The following is an 18,600-nucleotide window of genomic DNA, read 5'->3' on the forward strand; positions in this document are numbered from 1 at the left end:
ACACAACGGCTGCGTTGCTGGCTCCGGGGATCAACCACAGTGTGGTCTCCCCAGCGCATCAGCATGACAACCGTCTGGATTGAGCTAAGTAGGGTACATCTCTGGGGTCTTTAAGTGGGTACCTTCCATCCTCTGTGTTTCGTCGACTAGCCCACGAGGGCTCGACGGTGATTCTGGCGTCCCAGCATCACCCCCCTCTGTCCCCCACTCAACTCAGCCCAGCTTACTTACCCTACATCAGCGTTTCTTTCTTTCTATTGTGCTTGAGATCCCCAGCCAGAATATTTCCGTCTCAGCCACAGCCAGTTGCTGCTCCTCTCTGCTGCTTCAGATAAGTTCTTCACTGTGCGACGCAGCTTTTGGCCACTGAGTCCGACGTCTCTGAGAAACCGGGTTGTAGAGTGTGCTACAAATCCTCGACAACCCACCTCCACTGGGTAAACCCAGACTCTCCATCCTCGCCGTTCCGCTTCAGCGGCTAGTTGAGCATACCGCAGTTTCTTCCTCTCATATGCCTCATCTACAGCATACTCCCATGGCACTGTTAACTCTATCCCAATGGAATTTTGTAATTTCTAGAAATTTCTCTTTGTTCAAAAGTTTTGCTTTTGTGGATGAGGAAAAAAGTTATAAGAAATATATGTCTACAATTTATTTATTTCAGCATTTTTTTTGCAAAACTACAAAAATGCTAATTCTAAAGTATTCATACCCTTTGATGCTATGATAATATTGTCTACAAGGTGCTAGAAATTTCAATATGATAATGCAGAACCTAATTCTAGGAAAGTCTAGAAACTGCTGGATTGTAGGTGAACATTCTTAGAGGGTATAAAAGGGTTAGGCATAGGATGATTGCTGAAAAAGTAAAGAGCTATCTGAAGACCTTAGGCAGAAATGTATTTATTGTCATAAAGCTGGAGAAGGATGCAAGCAGATTTCCAGGCATCTGAGTATCCCATTTTCAACTATTGTTTCTATTATCAAAAAGTACAAGACTCATGGTTCTGTCACAGTACTCCCTATGTCTGGAAGAAAGAATGTTCTTTCACCAAGAACAAGTAAAATAATTGTGAGGAAGGTAAATAGCAATGACTGCCAAAGACATTGAAAGTGATTTGGCTGAAAGTGGGACTGGGGTTTCCATTTCAACCATAGGTCAAGTATTGCATGGTGAAGGTCTCAATGGTTGCAGGGCAGCAGTGTGGAGTAGTTGTTAGGGCTCTGGACTCTTGACTGGAGGGTTGTGGGATCAGTCCAAGGGGGATTGGTCGTGGTGGGATCAATCCAAGGCATCCAAACCTAGCAGGCAGCAAGTCTCAATCGAGCGCCTGTCTGTAAATAACACAGTGTAACACTTTTTTTTTTTTTTGGTTCCTGGGTAGTAAGTGTTATTTCCTAATTGCTTATGCCTCAAAAGTATAGAAAATGGCTATTATTCCCCACAAACTTTGCTTTTGTGACCAGGACAGTGATATTTTGAAATTTACCTATTTTCCAGAACATTCCAGATAGATTCAGTGCTGAGTAAACTTGGAGTAACTTCTAGAACTTTCTATAACTTTCCAGTAATATAAATAATAGTATAAATACAGGGGCCTTAAGCCCACCAGTTCAGTTTAGTTCCAGCTGCCTAAGTGGATACATATCTGCATTTTTCTGAGAGGCATCAAGAGGCTGCAAGCATCCAGCAGATGCATTTTGAGACTTCAAAATGGTGGCATTCCTGATGCGTCTCCAAGGTGGTTTTACCAAGTTTCCCTGCTATCTTTGCCTTTGGGACAGCAGGGACACCAAGGCGCACTACCACAGGCGGGACTGGCCACAGCAGACCGAGTTCTCTGTGGGGAGGAACAACGTCAAGTGGGAGCCACTGGTGGACCCCCGGAAGGTGCTGATGCCACCACTGCACATCAAACTGGGCCTTATGAAACAATTTGTCAGAGCTCTAGATAAGGAGTCGGCAGCCTTCAAGTACCTTCAAGACTTCTTCCCTAAGCTGTCTGAGGCAAAGGTCAAAACCAGTGTCTTCATCGGACCACAGATAAAGAAGATCCTGGAGTGCAATTAATTCCCCAAGAAGCTCACTAGTAAGGAGAAAGCGGCTTGGAACAGCTTTGTCGCAGTGGTTCGGGGCTTCCTGGGCAATCACAAGGCCGAAAACTATGTGGAGCTGGTTGAGATTCAGGTGAAGAACTACAGCACAATGGGCTGTAGGATGTCCCTCAAAGTCCATATCCTTGATGAGCGTACTCGGAGGAGCAAGGCGAGCGCTTCCACCAGGATATACTGGACTTTGAACGCCGCTACCAAGAACAGTATAACGAGAACATGATGAGAGACTACATTTGGGGGCTGATTCGTGAAAGTGATTTACAGTATAATCGTAAATCTCGAAAAACTACTCACTTCTAAATCTTTTGTAGTTATTTTTGTATTACTTTAGTATAAATACATGTTAATTTGGATTCATATGTTGTTTTTTTCTGACTTTATCTGGACGAAAAGACACAAATTCACCTGTTTTCTCATTGGAAATAGGTAAATTTCAAAATACCACTGTCCTGGTCACAAAAGCAAAGTTTGTGGGGAATAATAGCCATTTTCTATACTTTTGAGGCATAAGCAATTAGGAAATAACACTTACTTCCCAGGAACAAAAAATGTGTTACATAGTGTAATTATTTGATCAAACATAACAACTCCAAAAAGCACACAAAACAAACCCGTTTCCACATATAAATTACACCAACACTAATTTCCCCATGTGCAGGGCAATCGCCCTGCTACAGAGTGATTAAATAAAAACTGAGCTATTTGGTCACACTGATAGTTGTTACGTTTGGAGAAAGTCTGGTGAGGCGTACAAAGAAAAGCACACCATACCTACTGTCAAGAATGGAGGTAGTAATATCCTTCTATGGGGCTGTTTTTCCTCTAATGGCACAGGAAATTTAGTTCCAATACATGGTAAAATGGATTCCATAGCATACCAAAAGGTATTGGCCAGTAATCTGAAACCCTCCGCTACAAAACTTGGTTTAAAACGCAATTGGACGTTCCAACACAACAACGATCCAAAGCAAACATCAAAATCTACTTCATAATTTACATAATTATTTGTTTGAGAAATTTCTAGAAATTATAAATTTCCATTTGGGTATGTAAACTTTTGATTACAACTGTGTGTGTGTGTGTGTGTGTATATATATACAGACGTGCTCAAATTTGTTGGTACCCCCTCCACAAAAAACGAAGAATGCACAATTTTCTCTGAAATAACTTGAAACTGACAAAAGTAATTGGCATCCACCATTGTTTATTCCATACTTAATAGAAATCAGACTTTGCTTTTGATTTTTTATTCAACATAATATTGTAAATTAATAAAACAAATGAAAATGGCATGGACAAAAATGATGGGACCGCTAACCTAATATTTTGTTGCACAACCTTTAGAGGCAATCACTGCAATCAAACGTTTTCTGTAGCTCTCAATGAGACTTCTGCACCTGTTAACAGGTAGTTTGGCCCACTCTTCCTGAGCAAACTGCTCCAGCTGTCTCAGGTTTGATGGGTGCCTTCTCCAGACTGCAAGTTTCAGCTCTTTCCATAGATGTTCGATAGGATTCAGATCAGGACTCATAGAAGGCCACTTCAGAATAGTCCAATGTTTTGTTCTTATCCATTCTTGGGTGCTTTTAGCTGTGTGTTTTGGGTCATTATCCTGTTGGAGGACCCATGACCTGCGACTGAGACAGAGCTTTCTGACACTGGGCAGTACATTTCGCTCCAGAATGCCTTGATAGTCTTGAGATTTCATTGTGCCCTGCACAGATTCAAGGCACCCTGTGCCGGGCGCAGCAAAGCAGCCCCAAAACATAACCGAGCCTCCTCCATGTTTTACTGTAGGTATGGTGTTCTTTTCTTTGAAAGCTTCATTTTTTCATCTGTGAACATAGTGCTGATGTGACTTGCCAAAAAGCTCCAGTTTTGACTCATCTGTCCAAAGGACATTCTCCCAGAAGGATTATGGCTTGTCAATATGCATTTTAGCAAATTCCAGTCTGGCTTTTTTATGTTTTTCTTTCAAAAGTGGAGTCCTCCTGGGTCTTCTTCCATGGAGCCCATTTTCGCTCAAAAAGCGACGGATGGTGCGATCAGAAACTGACCTCCTTCACCTTGGAGTTCAGCTTGTATCTCTTTGGCAGTTATCCTTGGTTCTTTTTCTACCATTCGCACTATCCTTCTGTTCAATCTGGGGTCGATTTTCCTCTTGCGGCCACGCCGAGGGAGGTTGGCTACAGTTCCATGGACCTTAAACTTCTTAATATTTGCAACTGTTGTCACAGGAACATCAAGCTGCTTGGAGATGGTCTTTTGTAGCCTTTACCTTTACCATGCTTGTCTATTATTTTCTTTCTGATCTCCTCAGACAACTCTCTCCTTTGCTTTCTCTGGTCCATGTTCAGTGTGGTGCACACAATGATACCAAACAGCACAGTGACTACTTTTCTCCATTTAAATAGGCTGAATGACTGATTACAAGATTGGAGACATGTGTGATACTAATTAAAGAAACTAATTAGTTTGAAATATCACTATAATCCAATTATTTATTATCTTTTCTAAGGGGTACCAACAAATGTGTCCAGGCCATTTTAGAATATCTTTGTAGAATAAGCAATAATTCATCTCTTTTCACAGCTTCTTTGCTTTATTCTATGACATACCAAAGGCATGCAAGTATACATGATAAAATAGCTTTTAATTTCATCACTTTTCAGGAGGAATGAAGCATTATTTCAATGAGCTGTAAGGGTACCAACAAATGTGAACACGTCTGTGTATATATATATATATATATATATATATATATATATATATATATATATAATAATAGATGGGCTTCAGTGAGTTACAGGAAAACAATTTCATCCAGGGTTTCTGTGACGTCATAAATTACGAGACCGAAGGTTGGTATCAAATCTTATTATGACCCAAGTACCACATTAAACAGACAATACATGTATTGTTTTTATTTTGCTTTGTTAGGAACGAGTAACCAAGAAAAATGCCCACAATATGTGTGTTATTTATATATTAGAATTTTACAACAAACAAGTTAACAAATTAACAACTTATACTAATTACATTTATTTTTAAATAAGATTTAATACGAGCAGGACATTTAAAAATACAAATTATACCACCGTAACAATTTTAAACAGTACAGCCTAACCTATACATTACTAGCCTTGTTGTCAAATAGTCATTATAAAAAAAAAAAAAAAAAAAAGTTTATTTTTTAATGAGTATTATTTAATACAGTATCTAAGAATAGTATACAGTATTTATTAAGGCATTATTCTTAAAACTATTAATTCCTTTATGACTGAACTTTGGTGCAAGTCAGTTCAAGATAATTAAAGGATCAATGCTGTGATGTTAAACCACAAATTAAGATTTGTTAAAAAAACTGAAACAAAGGCTATACTTAACCCTTTGCGGTCCATTTATTCAGCGCGTCTCAGGCGCGTCGGGTCCAATTTATTTTCACACGCGCAGTTTATTTTAGACACACTGTTTAAAAGTATTTTTTTTCACAGTAAAACAGGTTCAAAAGGCACAGCATATCAACAGGACACTCAGTACTGCATATCCAGCCCCGCCCCACCCTTCGTTCTCTGTTTTTTTCACATACCTCTTGATAGTCGTGCATACCGATAAATCATCTCCTGATCACTCGTTTTATCACCAAACTCCTCAATAATGCGATCCAAGTAATTATTTTATTAATATAGCATCTCAAAAAGCTCTGCAAATGTCTGTGATATTCTTTGAGCGCTGGATGCAGAAGCAGCTATCTTGTTTGTTTATGTCCGTGTTATCTATGTGATGCCGGGCCTATCAGTATTCATGAGATACGCCCCCTTTTTTTTTTCTTCTCTCGGCTCCTATCGATCTCACTCGGCCATTGAATGCTTTTCTCTGCTTTTTCTGGAGAAAAAAACTACTAGAGACCTGTTTTTTGTGTCTTTTTGATGTCGGACAGGGTCCGACATCGGACTGGAAAGGGAAAATTGCAGTGTTGGACCAGGTCCGGCATAGGACCACAAAGGGTTAAAAAAATAGCCACTGTTATCCACATAGAAACAAACTGAGGTGATTTATAGACGCTATGCTCAAGACTGATTTGTTTCCCCGAGGTCTGATCTGAGATTATTTTACCTGAACTGCACAACAATAACATGTATGAGTACTGATTTACTGCAACCTAAAATAACGATTTTAAACTACAGATTAATGAAATCTCTAATATTCTAAAAATGCATTTTCCAAAAATGTAATTAATAATGAAAGACTATTATACACTTGTATTAGCGGGATGCATTTTACAGGAAATAGAACAACTGAAATGTTAAATATATGTGAAAAGAATTTTTATAAACCATATGGGGCTATAGAATTTAACTGGAGATTTAATGTATTTGATTGTGCATGGATTGCTTACATGCGCTTGCACACCTAAATAAATAAATAATCCCATTAACAACATTTACATTTATATAGCATTTGTATGGGCAGAAGGTTTTTCTTTTTTTTTTTTTTTTTTTTTGCTTTTGTAGTTTAGTTGTCAATCAACAAATATATTTTAAAAATACAGTACGTTTGTTAATCCAGTACTCCCACGATATCCCTACAAAGAGAAAAACTAATCATCTTGTTAAAGAACAATGGTATTAAATTCCTAAAAGCTCTCTGGCACACTGCTGGAAAAGAAAGTTTTTGCACTTGCAGCGACAGTCACCTCTAGAAATACCTAAAGTATGTATAATCTAAACTACGCCATCCAATGTTTAAAGAGGAATAAAGCAATCACCCTGGTCCTCTGAGCTGCTCCACTTAACAATAGTCAAGCCCCAGCTGTTCAGCTGATCATAGATCAGCAAAAAGCGCTGATATGGCGTGTAGTTCGGGGGGAGCCGGGGTACTGACTCGCTGGCATGGCTGCCGCTGTGTGCCTGATATCGGGGTGTTGATGTTGGAATGCCTGGTGGCGGTAGGAGAGGTTGTGGGCTTTAACAAAATAAAGTCAGCTTCTAGGATGAATAAAGCTCTAGTCATTTGTTTAACTGATATGGATTTGGTAAACAAGCTACTGGAGGACGGGTTTAGTGTGCAGGGGTCTTTTATTGAAGTAACCAAAGTAATACTGTCTAATGTCCCTCCCTTCTTAAAAAACAAGTTACTGGAAAGAGAGTTATCAAGGTATGGAAAATTTAATGTATCCCGTTAAGACAGTCCCTCCAGGATGTAAAACTCCCAGTGTAAAACATGTTTTGTCTTTTAGAAAACAAGCGTTTATTTTACAAAATTATCCTAATTTAATTATTGAGGTAGCATGGAATTTTAATGCTGAGGGGACGAATTGCATTGTTTTTTGCCAGTTTTGATACAATGAGGTGTTTTAAATGTGGAGCTCAGGGACATCAAAGAAAACAGTGTCTGAGAAAGAGGGATCGGTCTGAAGCAGAGCAGGATAAGGGAGCTCCTGGTGGGAAGGAGAAAAATAAATAAATAGAAACCATGGGTTTCCATTGTTGCCAATCTGGCACTTCAGGAGCAACACATAAAAAAATAAACAGATAAATAAGCCAAACCATTTTGGACAGACAAGGACAGTTTTCCATGTTCAATTGAGCATTGCAAATTGACATTTCCATTACAAAATGAAAGAAATCCCCTTAGAATAGATTAAACATCTAATTTTTTAAATTTTGGGAGTGTGCCATGTACCCTAATGAATCTGTAGTAACAATGTTCAAATTCCACAGTGGTTGGAAAATCCCTGAGTTTATTTTTTGTTGTCGTTCATCACATCGTTCTGCAGTGAAGACCCTATGCTTGTATAAATGTATAGTTTTAGCTGTGGGATTAGATGTGTAGAGTGCTCTGTGCTTGACATTAGTGGTGCTTCTTCAAACTAAAAACATGCTAGAAAAACCTTATTATTAAGTTATGTTTCTGGGGCCAGCTGCACTTTTGTATTTTCTGTAGACAACATTATAGACCTCAAGTGGAATAAAATCTAGAGAAATGGATGTTGACAGATACCCACCCCCAGTGTTTAGAGGATTAGCCCTTTCCCTCCCTCTTTGTTGATGTTGTGTATCCTGAACGATTTGTGAAAGAGAGTTGAGAGCACACTCAAAGCTTATCTTCTATTGTTTGTGATTTTGGGGTGTTTTTTGTCACTGGCTGTCTTACTGTGGGCCAAGTGCATTTTACTGTTTTTCATGAAAGAAAGTTATCTTATTATCTCACTTGAGATGGAATGACCCCATATGCATTGTGTGGTGGTAACATCAGGGACTAAATGAGAACATTAACATGTTTACTGTACATAAAGACTTGCCGAGTCAAACCCAGGCCTCCAGAGTTAAAAGGCCTGCTGCAATTTCTAGCCACTCTAGGTTTTGTCATTGATTGAAGAATATTTGTGTTTGTGTGCCTCACAGTGGACCATGCCTATTGTACTCTCCTCCTCTCTTCATGATCCAGCTTTGGTATTAATATTATTTCTTTCCTACAGGGGTGTGTGGCTGTTGCGGTCCTCTGCGCCCTCGATACAAGCGCTTGGTGGACAACATATTCCCGGAAGACCCGAAAGTGAGTGCACAATCAGATGATTACAAATTTAATTAAAATATATTGCGTTTAGCTTTCCCTCCGTTATCTCTAGCTGCATGGATTAATAGGTCAAGCACTTTTTCTTTAAGCAATTTTGTGAAATGCCAGATTTGTATACCTGAATCTGTGCTATAATTATGTCTGATTCCCAAAAAGTTTTTTTCTCAGTCTGTGTAGTGTTCCTGAACGACGGTGTATTAGTTTCTAGGCAGTTGGACATCACTTTGGTTGGTACCTTTATGACTTGATTTCCACTAGGCAATGAAGACATAAATAACTTTCTTATAGCGATAGTGCCCTCTCAATGAAGGCTGTACCGCGTGGTAGTAGACCATGAATGGAGTATGTGTCCTGGGCTGGCGGCTAGGGTGGTAACAAACCATATGTACCATATGTTGCCAGTGATCATTAGGGCATTCATTCGTGTATTTAAGGTTTGTACTGGACAGTTTGTACATTTTGGAGTTTTGTACATCCTTCCACAGTAAATACTCTTTAAACTGTCACTGACTTGTTTGGATTTGTTTCTTCGTTAAAAGAGGGAGTTTCATATTTCAGACCCTGTTCATCTTGCATAATTGAAAAGGCTTTTGGTAACAGCAGTCTCTGACCCTCTCTGCTTCTGCAAGCTAAATATAGCTGAATGTTAAACCAGGCTATACAACAGACCTTTAGGAGTGTCTGCAGAAAGTGAACATTTCATGTTGTCAAGGTCTTGTTTTGTTAATGTATCGTGATGCGCTGCTGTGTCTTTGCCTTCATGCCTAAAATAAAAATAACAAAACATGCAGGGACAGGGCGTGAGGATAAATCAAGATATAAAAGCAGGATCAAGTTGAGGGACGGGGCTCCACCGTTCGCCAGCCTTTCCCTCGCTCCTTAGTTGTCAGTCCCGTCTACGAAAATAAATACACAGGTTAATCTATCTAATCCTCCCCTCCATTTCTCCTCTCGTGCTCTCTCCCATTCATGAATCCAAACACCAGCCCCCGAAGTACCCCCCTGAACAATGCAGTTCCCTTTGTACACAACCCCTGAGATCAGTGAAACACCTATCCGCAAACGGCAGGTCTTTTTAATAAACACTTGACCTGAGTGACCGGGTTTAGCGTACCTGCACTGTTGCCCCACACAAAGATGGCGTCCCGGAAAAACGTGACTTCCATCAGTCACGTGATCTTTGCATGGGGATCCGTGGCTTGACCCAGCGCCCTCTGTTGTCGGGAGGCTGAATAACAACACTACCATCACAGCAACTGTTCATTTTAAGCACTTTTTTACACAACAGTACTCGCACACATTTGGTCACCATCACAACTGTTGCATGACACCTGAGGTTAGTGTATTCTGCTGGTGTTGATGCAGCACCTCTGGACTTCAGCATTTGTGTAGCAAGTGACAAGGGCTCAGCTGATATCCCATCATGCCTTTCTTCTTAAAGGCATACAGCCTTGTGACAGGATGAATGGTGCAGTGCAAGAGATATGGAATGTCCAGACTGTTGTCTCCCAAAAATCCTTTTTAATAATAAACAGAAATATCACAAAATAATCCACAATGAAAAATAATAAGAAGCCCCGCTACCAGCGATGGTATTGGGGCAAAACACTACAGGGACCAGGCTCAAAACAAAAGAAAACAAACAGACACTCCAATAACCACAAAAATGTGTTCTTCTCTTCCGGGGCGTGCGATGTGCGGTGTAGTGCTGTGCGATGAGGGGCGTGCTCTGGGGTAAGTGCTGGCTCGCTGGCTACAGCCTCCCGTCCTCCGGCTCCTCTGTCAACACACAAAACAAAACACATAATACACAAACAAGCATCGGCTCCGGCCGGTTGCTCTCATTATCTCAGCGCAAGGGGAGGTACTGACGTAGCTGCTTCCCCTTTGAACCCAGCAAACTCCTCCCTGCAATCAACGCGTCGCCATGGTTTCTCCAATAGAGGGCTGCCCCGCAGCTGACTGCAATGGAGTCGTCCTGAGTACTTGCAGCTACGCGCCCCTCCTAATATGGTTACCTTCCGGTTTCCACCTACCATCAAGGTGGCACATCTAGGAGGCAGCATACCTTCCCCCTTACACAGCGCCCTTTCTGGTTGGGAGGGAGATTCACAGCATTGATCCTTTCTCTCGCTATCACATATCTCACCCCTCAGAGTGATGCCGAAGGAACACTCGGCCAACTACTACATTCCCCAATGGTCCCCGCTCCCTTGAAAGAAAATCTGCATTTTGATGCTCCTTACCCGCACGATATTTCACTGTATAGTGGAAGGGTTGCAGCGCCAGATACCACCGAGTTATCCGAGAGTTATTGTCCTTCATCGTGTGTAACCACCTTAAAGGAGCATGATCAGTGATAAGAGAGAAAGAACTTCCCAATAAGTAATAGCGAAGAGCGTGAGTAGCCCATTTGATGGCTAAACACTCCTTCTCAATGACGGAGTAGTTAATCTCCCTAGGAGCCATTATTTTGCTCAAATAAATAACAGGGTATTCTACCCCGTCAACTTTTTGGGACAGGACCGCCCCCAGACCAATGTGTGAGGCATCGGTCTGCAGGATGAACTCTTTGCTGAAATCTGGTGAAATCAGAGCGGGCGCTTGACAGAGTCGCTTCTTGATCAAATCAAATGCCTCCTGACACTGCCCTGTCCATTTAACTATTTTTTGAGCAGCCTTTCGGGTGAGATCTACCAGGGGGTTAACTATGGTGGCATACTCGGGGATAAATCGGCGATAATAGCCAGCTAACCCCAGTAGTGATCTCACCTGTGACTTGGTCCTCGGGATCGCCATCTCCACCAGCGCCTGGACTTTGGAGGCGATCGGCCTCACCTGGCCATTACCCATAATGTAGCCAAGATATTGGGTCTCCTGTTTGCCAAATGCGCACTTGCCCAGCTTGGCTGTTAGCCCCGCCTCCCTCAGAGACTGTAGGATGGCAGAAATTCTAATAATATGTTCCTTCCAGGTGGAGCTAAAAATCACCACATCATCAATGTACGCTGCGGCATACTGATGATGGGGAGCTAAGACCTGGTCCATCAGTCTCTGAAAAGTGGTGGGAGCTCCATGTAACCCGAAGGGCATGGTCCGGAAATGGAACAAGCCATCTGGGGTATAGAAAGCAGTTTTCTCTCTCGAGCTCTGAGTCAGTGGAATCTGCCAGTATCCCTTCGTCAGGTCCAAGGTCGAGATCAACTGTGCCTTACCCAGTCGGTCGAGGAGCTAATCCACCCAGGCACTGAATATGCATCGAACTTGGAGATGGCATTAACTTTTCAAAAATCCACACAGAACCGAGTGGAGCCGTCCTCCTTGTCCACCATCACGATAGGACTGCACCAACTCGCTCCGGGAAGGTTCAATGACTCCAAGCTCGAGCATATCCTCCACCTCCTTGCGAACAGGAACCTTGCGACTTTCTGGGATGAGGTACGGTCTCTTCCGGACCCTGACCCCTGGTGGAGTAATAATAGCATGTGAAATAACAATAGTCGTGCCGTGCAAGTCAGAAAAACATCATTAAACCTTTCCACTAACTGGTAGAGCTCTCATTTCTGATCCGGAAGTAACTGTTCCCCCATTGGAATATGAGTTGTAGCTGGTGGATTGACAGTGGGATCAAAATCCTCTTCCAAACTGTCACCTGCTACAAATAGGGCCTCCCTTTCATTCCAGGGTTTTAGCAAATTAATATGACAAATTTTCGGTTTTATTTTGGTGATCGGGTTGTCTAATTTCATAATTTACTTATGAATTTCTCGAATCACCTCATATGGCCCCTGCCACTTAGCATACAACTTAGATTCCGAATTGGGAAGTAGCAACGGTACTTTATCACCTGGCCGAAAAGTCAGAATGCGTGCTTGTTTATTGTACTGTTGCTCCTGGCGATGCTGAGCTAGTTTTAGATTTTCCTGTGCCAAACGTCCAACCAATGCTAGGTGGTCTCTTAACATAATTACATATTTGACTATGTTTTTAGAAGTTTTTGTTTGCTCCTCCCACCCTTCTTTCACAAGATCAAGGATACCTCGTGGTTGCCTCCCATACAGCAGCTCAAAGGGAGAAAACCTGGTCGAACTCTGAGGCACCTCTCTCACTGCAAACATTAGGTAAGGGAGGAGTTTAGCCCAATGTTTTTGCTCTTGATTAACAAACCGCTTCAGCATCTGTTTCAAGGTCTGATTAAAACGTTCCACCAAACCGTCCATCTGCGGGTGATAAACGGAGGTTTGGATCGACTTAATTTGCATCAATTTGTATAACTCTTTCAAACATTGTGACATGAAGTTCGTTCCGTGATCAGTGAGGATTTCTTTTGGAATCCCTGCTCTCGATATAATGTGTACTGACTCTTTAGCAATGGCTGTGGCACTAGTGGATCTCAATGGTACTGCCTCTGGACATCTGGTCGCGTAGTCCACCACTACCAAAATATGCGTATATCGAGAGTCAGACTGGCTCAATGGACCCACTATGTCCATAGCAATACGCTCAAAGGGAACTGAGATTAGGGGCAGTGGGACCAGCGGGGCCGGGTGAACCCGTCCCGGCGCTACTTGCTGGCATTCCGGGCATTCCGCTACATATCTCGCCGCCTCACCAAAAACTCCCATCCAATAATATCAAGCCAATATTTGCTCTCGATTCTTATCGATACCTAAATGGCCCGAACAGGAGACATTGTGAGCCAACCGCATGATCTCATGTCGAAAAGACTGGGGAACGAGTAGTCGTGTTACAATCTGACTTGTGCTTGTGGCTTCGGATACCCTATATAGTAAGTGCTTGACAATAATGTGGTGGGGATATGCAAGCAGCCGGCTATCCTCTACATCCTTCCCCTCGATAGACCAAACCTGCCCCCAGATGTGTGCCAGTGAAGGATCGTTTTGCTGTTCCAACGCTAGGTCCACATCTCGGTCCCAGAATTTCGGGATAGCGAGCGGAGATATAGTAGCTTCAGCACTGGAGGTCTCAGTAACCTGCCCCCGCAGGTTACATTGTCCCAACCCCCTTTCCCTTACATTTGACAGATCCTGAGGCTTCCCCCACCAAACCAAAGCCTTGTTTCATTAATGTTCCTCCCCAGTTTTCAACCATTCGTTCTCTTTTTGTTTTTTTGGGGCGAAATCGAGAGTGGAACAAATCGTTGTGCAGTGGGAAAATATTCCCAATAGTTTCCCCCGCTGCTCCCGTGGTATTACCAGAGACTGGCTTTACAGTTTTGTTAATCATGCTGTCAAAATGCAGCCATTCTGGATCTAAAATAACTGGATATGGCAGCTTCTCTGCCACAGCCACGATTACGCGGCGGGCATGACATCCAACTGTCAAATCTAATTTGAGGGGGTAGTCCTTGTTATCCCCATGAATACAGGAAATGACCACGACACCTCGTGACCACCAAGGTACCCCCTTCAGTAGAGCTCATCTAATTATAGTCTGCCCACATCCTGAGTCCACTAATGCGTGGGTGCTCACCTCACCAACCCGTACACTAACAACACAAGGCCCCTCCCAATCATTACCCCGGGACTTACCTGGTGCTGTCAGGACATAATGGGAGGTCACTCCACACTCCATGGCCGCCAGACAATTCCACGCCAGGTGACCGACCTCCTGGCACTGGTAACAGGTGGGGCGAAAGGGTGCCCATGGAGCCTGCGTGTCCCGTTGCCGATTTGGCAGCGGGGAGGGATACTCTGCTCTTGCCCCGCTGGGGGTCGCCCTCGCTCTCCTTTGTGTTGGAGCGAGGCTGTCCATGGGGTGATGCTGCTGTGCTGGTCCGTGGGTAGTGGGGGTGAAGCGTGGTGGTGGTGGTGCCGCTTGCGGTCTACTGGAGGCAGGAGCAGGTAGGGTGACCACTGGAGCGGTAGGGAGGGAGTCCTCGAACCCTTCGGCCAATCTGATTGCCGCATCCAGCATGGTGGGACGTTGGCGACTGACCCAGTTCCAGGTGTCTGGCCCCAGCACCTTCGCATACTGCTCAATGGCGATGAGCTCAGTCACCTTTTCCGCATCATTGGTGCCGGGGCAGAGCCACCAGGTCACGTGGTCCACCAGCTGTTGCCCCACCACGCGGGGTTGCTGGTATTCCCGGAACCGGCGACAGTGGGTCTCTTCAGTGATATCTAATCGCTGGAGAATGGCCTGCCTCACACGATCATAATCGAGAGCATCTTCATTCGTTAAGGCTTGGTAGGCTGCCTGGGCCTCCCCAATCAATCAGATTGGGGCCCAACTGGGTAGCCCACAAATCCACTGTGCTGCCGTAGCCTGCCTTTCAAAGGCTACCAAGTGGGCCTCGGGATCATCCTCCAGCGACATTTTCACCACCCTTATCCAAGGAACGGGTGGCGTTAGTTCGGTCGCCGGTCGCCGGTCCCCCCCCCCCCCCCCCCTCGATTGGCTTCCAGGAACATGGCATGCATCCGCTCCATCATGGTCACCATTCCCTCTTGGTGTCTTCGCTCCTGCGCTTCCAATATTGCTCCCAATGCGGCGCGTCCATCCTGAGTCCCTCTTCTGAACACCAACTGTGACAGGATGAATGGTGCAGTGCAAGAGATGTGGAATGTCCAGACTGTTGTCTCCCAAAAAATCATCATTTTTAATAATAAACAGAAATATCACAAAATAATCCACAATGAAAAATAATAAGAAGCCCCGCTACCAGCGATGGTATTGGGGCAAAACACAACATGGTCCAGGCTCAAAACAAAAGAAAACAAACAGACACTCCGATAACCACAGTCCTCCGTGCACGAAAATGTGTTCTTCTCTTCCGGGGCTTGTGGTGCGTGCGCTGTGCGGTGTAGTGCTGTGCGATGAGGGGCGTGCTCTGGGGTAAGTGCTGGCTCGCTGGCTACAGCCTCCCGTCCTCCGGCTCCTCTGTCAACACACAAAACAAAACACGTAATACACAAACACACACATCGGCTCCGGCCGGTTGCTCTCATTATCTCAGCGCAAGGGGAGGTACTAACGTAGCTGCTCCCTTTTGTACCAAGCAAACTCCTCCCTGCAATCAACGCGTCGCCATGGTTTCTCCAATAGAGGGCTGCCCCGCAGCTGACTGCAATGGAGTCGTCCTGAGTACTTGCAGCTACGCGCCCCTCCTAATATGGTTACCTTCTGGTTTCCACCTACCATCAACGTGGCACATCTAGGAGGCAGCATACCTTCCCCCTTACACAGCGCCCTTTCTGGTGAGGAGGGAGATTTACAGCATTGATCCTTTCTCTCTCTATCACAAGCCTCTATACATGAACCCCCAATATCTCTGACAAGCACCTGGGTGCATATTTTTACAATATAACAACAAAAGGAATTTTTTTTGGTGCATATGTATAGCAATTATGTACTATAATATCGCCTTACAGTACAATAATATGACAGAAAATTGACTGAATGATAATACTGAAAAAATAACCATAATATTTTTTAATAAAAGAAGCCGTCACAAATATAGTATTAGGTGGTGGATTGCGCCAGTCGCCGGCTTATTTAGAAGCCCCTGCTCATTTCTATTTTCTTCATACTGTTGAGCTCTGAGTTGTAGCATGTCTTTCATCAGCAGTAGACAGTTTTGAGTTGTGATCCTTTTCTGTACTGCCGCTAGTATTATTAGCACTACCAGTACCAGTGTGGTGTTATTTTGCAGTATGCAGTAAAACGTGGTACACCATGTACTGCGCTTGCCCGAGCATGCACAAATGATTTTGGCTCAGAAAACAAGGAACCGCCCATTTGAAAGGGGAACGATGTACTGAGTTTGGCCCTTAAAGTACTTTTTTAATATAATTTTTTTTCACAATTCAGCAAATTTATGTGACTAACTGATGAGCAGCAAATGAGGTTTTCTAAAATTGTAAACGTATACGATTTTGTGGGTGAACTAAAGTTTGTCTTGTTCGGAATGATTTCTGAGTAAATCACAGCACGTCTGAATCAATGTGCCCTTAATTAGAATCTTGTATGGCTGGAGAGCTCATTTTAAAAGATGTCAATAGAACCTTTAAAATTATCATAAGTGTATTGTAAGTTCAGTAGGCTTTAAAGGTATGGGGCTATACTAAGATCACAATGATAACTCTGTGCAGTATTTTTGTTTGTTTGTTTTTGCCAATCGCTTACAGCCCTATGTTAGCTATTTAATAAAAGCTTTTCATGCAATTTTTCTTGATGGTATCAACAAAGGTGTTTTTATTTTTATTATTTTATTTATTTTACTTATTCTACTGAAAAAATACCTGCATTTAACAAATGCAATGTGCTCTGAGTATATTGAACCGAACATTGTTTACAGCAAAAATAAGATCCAAAAGCTCTTCATTCTCTAAATTAGGATCCTCGCCCCCACTAGAGTAATCAGAATTACTCCCATTCTCCAAAACTAACTACATTGCAGTCTGCGCAACTACTTTGCAAGATCACTTGCCGAATTCCATTTTACAAAATTAGCCCCCTCTTTTTTCACTCCTAACTACACTCTCAGCTGGGTTCAAAGTTTATCGAGTCTTCCCTTCAGTCCACGTGACTGTTTTAAGCCTATCAGTACACACAGATCACATTTCAGCGTCATTTTAAATGACGTAATTGGGAAACGAAACGAAACGGCAAGGCCCAAAATATTCGGGCTCGGCCTTGAAAGGGTTAAGTAAAACGGACATTTCTATTTTATTTTTTTTAAACTAGTAGCCTGCCCAACTCTGATCTCCTTCACCACCTACAGGATGTGCCAGGGCTTCAACCCATACCATTACTTGTGATATGTACCTGCCAGAACTAAGCAGATCTCATTTACCTCCAGCTAGGCCATTACCATCTTCTATCTTTCTCAGCTCTACCATATTCATGACAAGAGTCTCTGCTGTGCAAGATTGGGACTCCTAGATATAATAATAATAATAATAATAATAATAATAATAATAAATACAGCAGTGGGGATTTAACCTAGTACTTTCTGTACAAAAAAGTTTCTTATTGGTTGAGCTTATAAGAAAATAATCTCTTCTAACCCTAACTTGGCTCTTCAAAACCTGTTGCTTTCTAGAAAATGTACCAACTTTTTTTTTTATCACAAGCAGTAAAATGAAATATTTCAAGGCTTTGTTTTCATTTTCAATCTGGAAGTTTGGTCCCTCCTCCTCTTATAGGATTTATATGCCGTCTATTGCATTATTCCCTCAAGGCGCGTCACTGGCCAAAACAAAAACATCTTCAAGACAGCCACTTCTAGGTAGTGTCTTCAGTTATAATAAATGCCCATGTCATCATGCTGCAGCTTAGCATCTTGTGTGATCTCCATGGACATTTTGCCTTAGGCTTGCTTACTGCTTCTTGGTGTTACACTTGTTATATTGTTGCTCAGAGGACTTGCACTGTGTTTTGTGGAGTTTTTCGAGACAGTAACAGAGGTTTTGCATACGTTGTTTTTGCAGCTTACATACATCCCCTGCAAAAAGTATTGGAACAGATGAACACATGCAGAATGAATGACCCCATGTTAAAGTATTTAAAAACTATTAAAATAAACAATAATGTATGGACAGGGCTTATTTTAGGCCAATAAACAGAAAACAGAACAGAGGTTTGAAAACTTAAGTTGAAATACCCTGGTATAGACTTTTATTTTTGTTTTGACATTAACAGATTATGTTAAATACATCTCCATTTGAAGCATTCAACCAACAACAGACAAGGAGAAGGTGCTAAAATAAAATGAAGTTTTCCCCCAGCTTAAATACCTCTGTTGTTGACAAATGACTTGTCTGTGCACAGTGAAGCGGGTAATAAAAAGCTTTAAGGTGCCATTCAATAATAAGAAATTTACACAGTTGAAAATGTTCTAGCACAAATCAAGCGATTTCCAGAACAGTCATCAGAGAATTT

General features: G+C 42.6%; 1 protein-coding gene across 3 annotated transcripts in view; it reads left to right on the top strand.

Annotated features, from left to right (window-relative positions):
• The window catches only part of efr3a (EFR3 homolog A (S. cerevisiae)), a 268,889-nt gene that overhangs the window by 76,745 nt on the left and 173,544 nt on the right, over nucleotides 1–18,600 (top strand). For all 3 annotated transcript variants that reach the window (XM_033998812.3, XM_033998811.3, XM_033998813.3), the window contains exon 3: nucleotides 8,597–8,673. In XM_033998812.3, the coding sequence (XP_033854703.1) occupies nucleotides 8,597–8,673 (77 nt within the window). The remainder of the gene's footprint in view (nucleotides 1–8,596; nucleotides 8,674–18,600) is intronic.

The sequence above is a fragment of the Acipenser ruthenus genome, chromosome 4 (genome assembly GCF_902713425.1).
Source record: "Acipenser ruthenus chromosome 4, fAciRut3.2 maternal haplotype, whole genome shotgun sequence".
In the NCBI taxonomy this organism is placed as follows: domain Eukaryota; kingdom Metazoa; phylum Chordata; class Actinopteri; order Acipenseriformes; family Acipenseridae; genus Acipenser; species Acipenser ruthenus.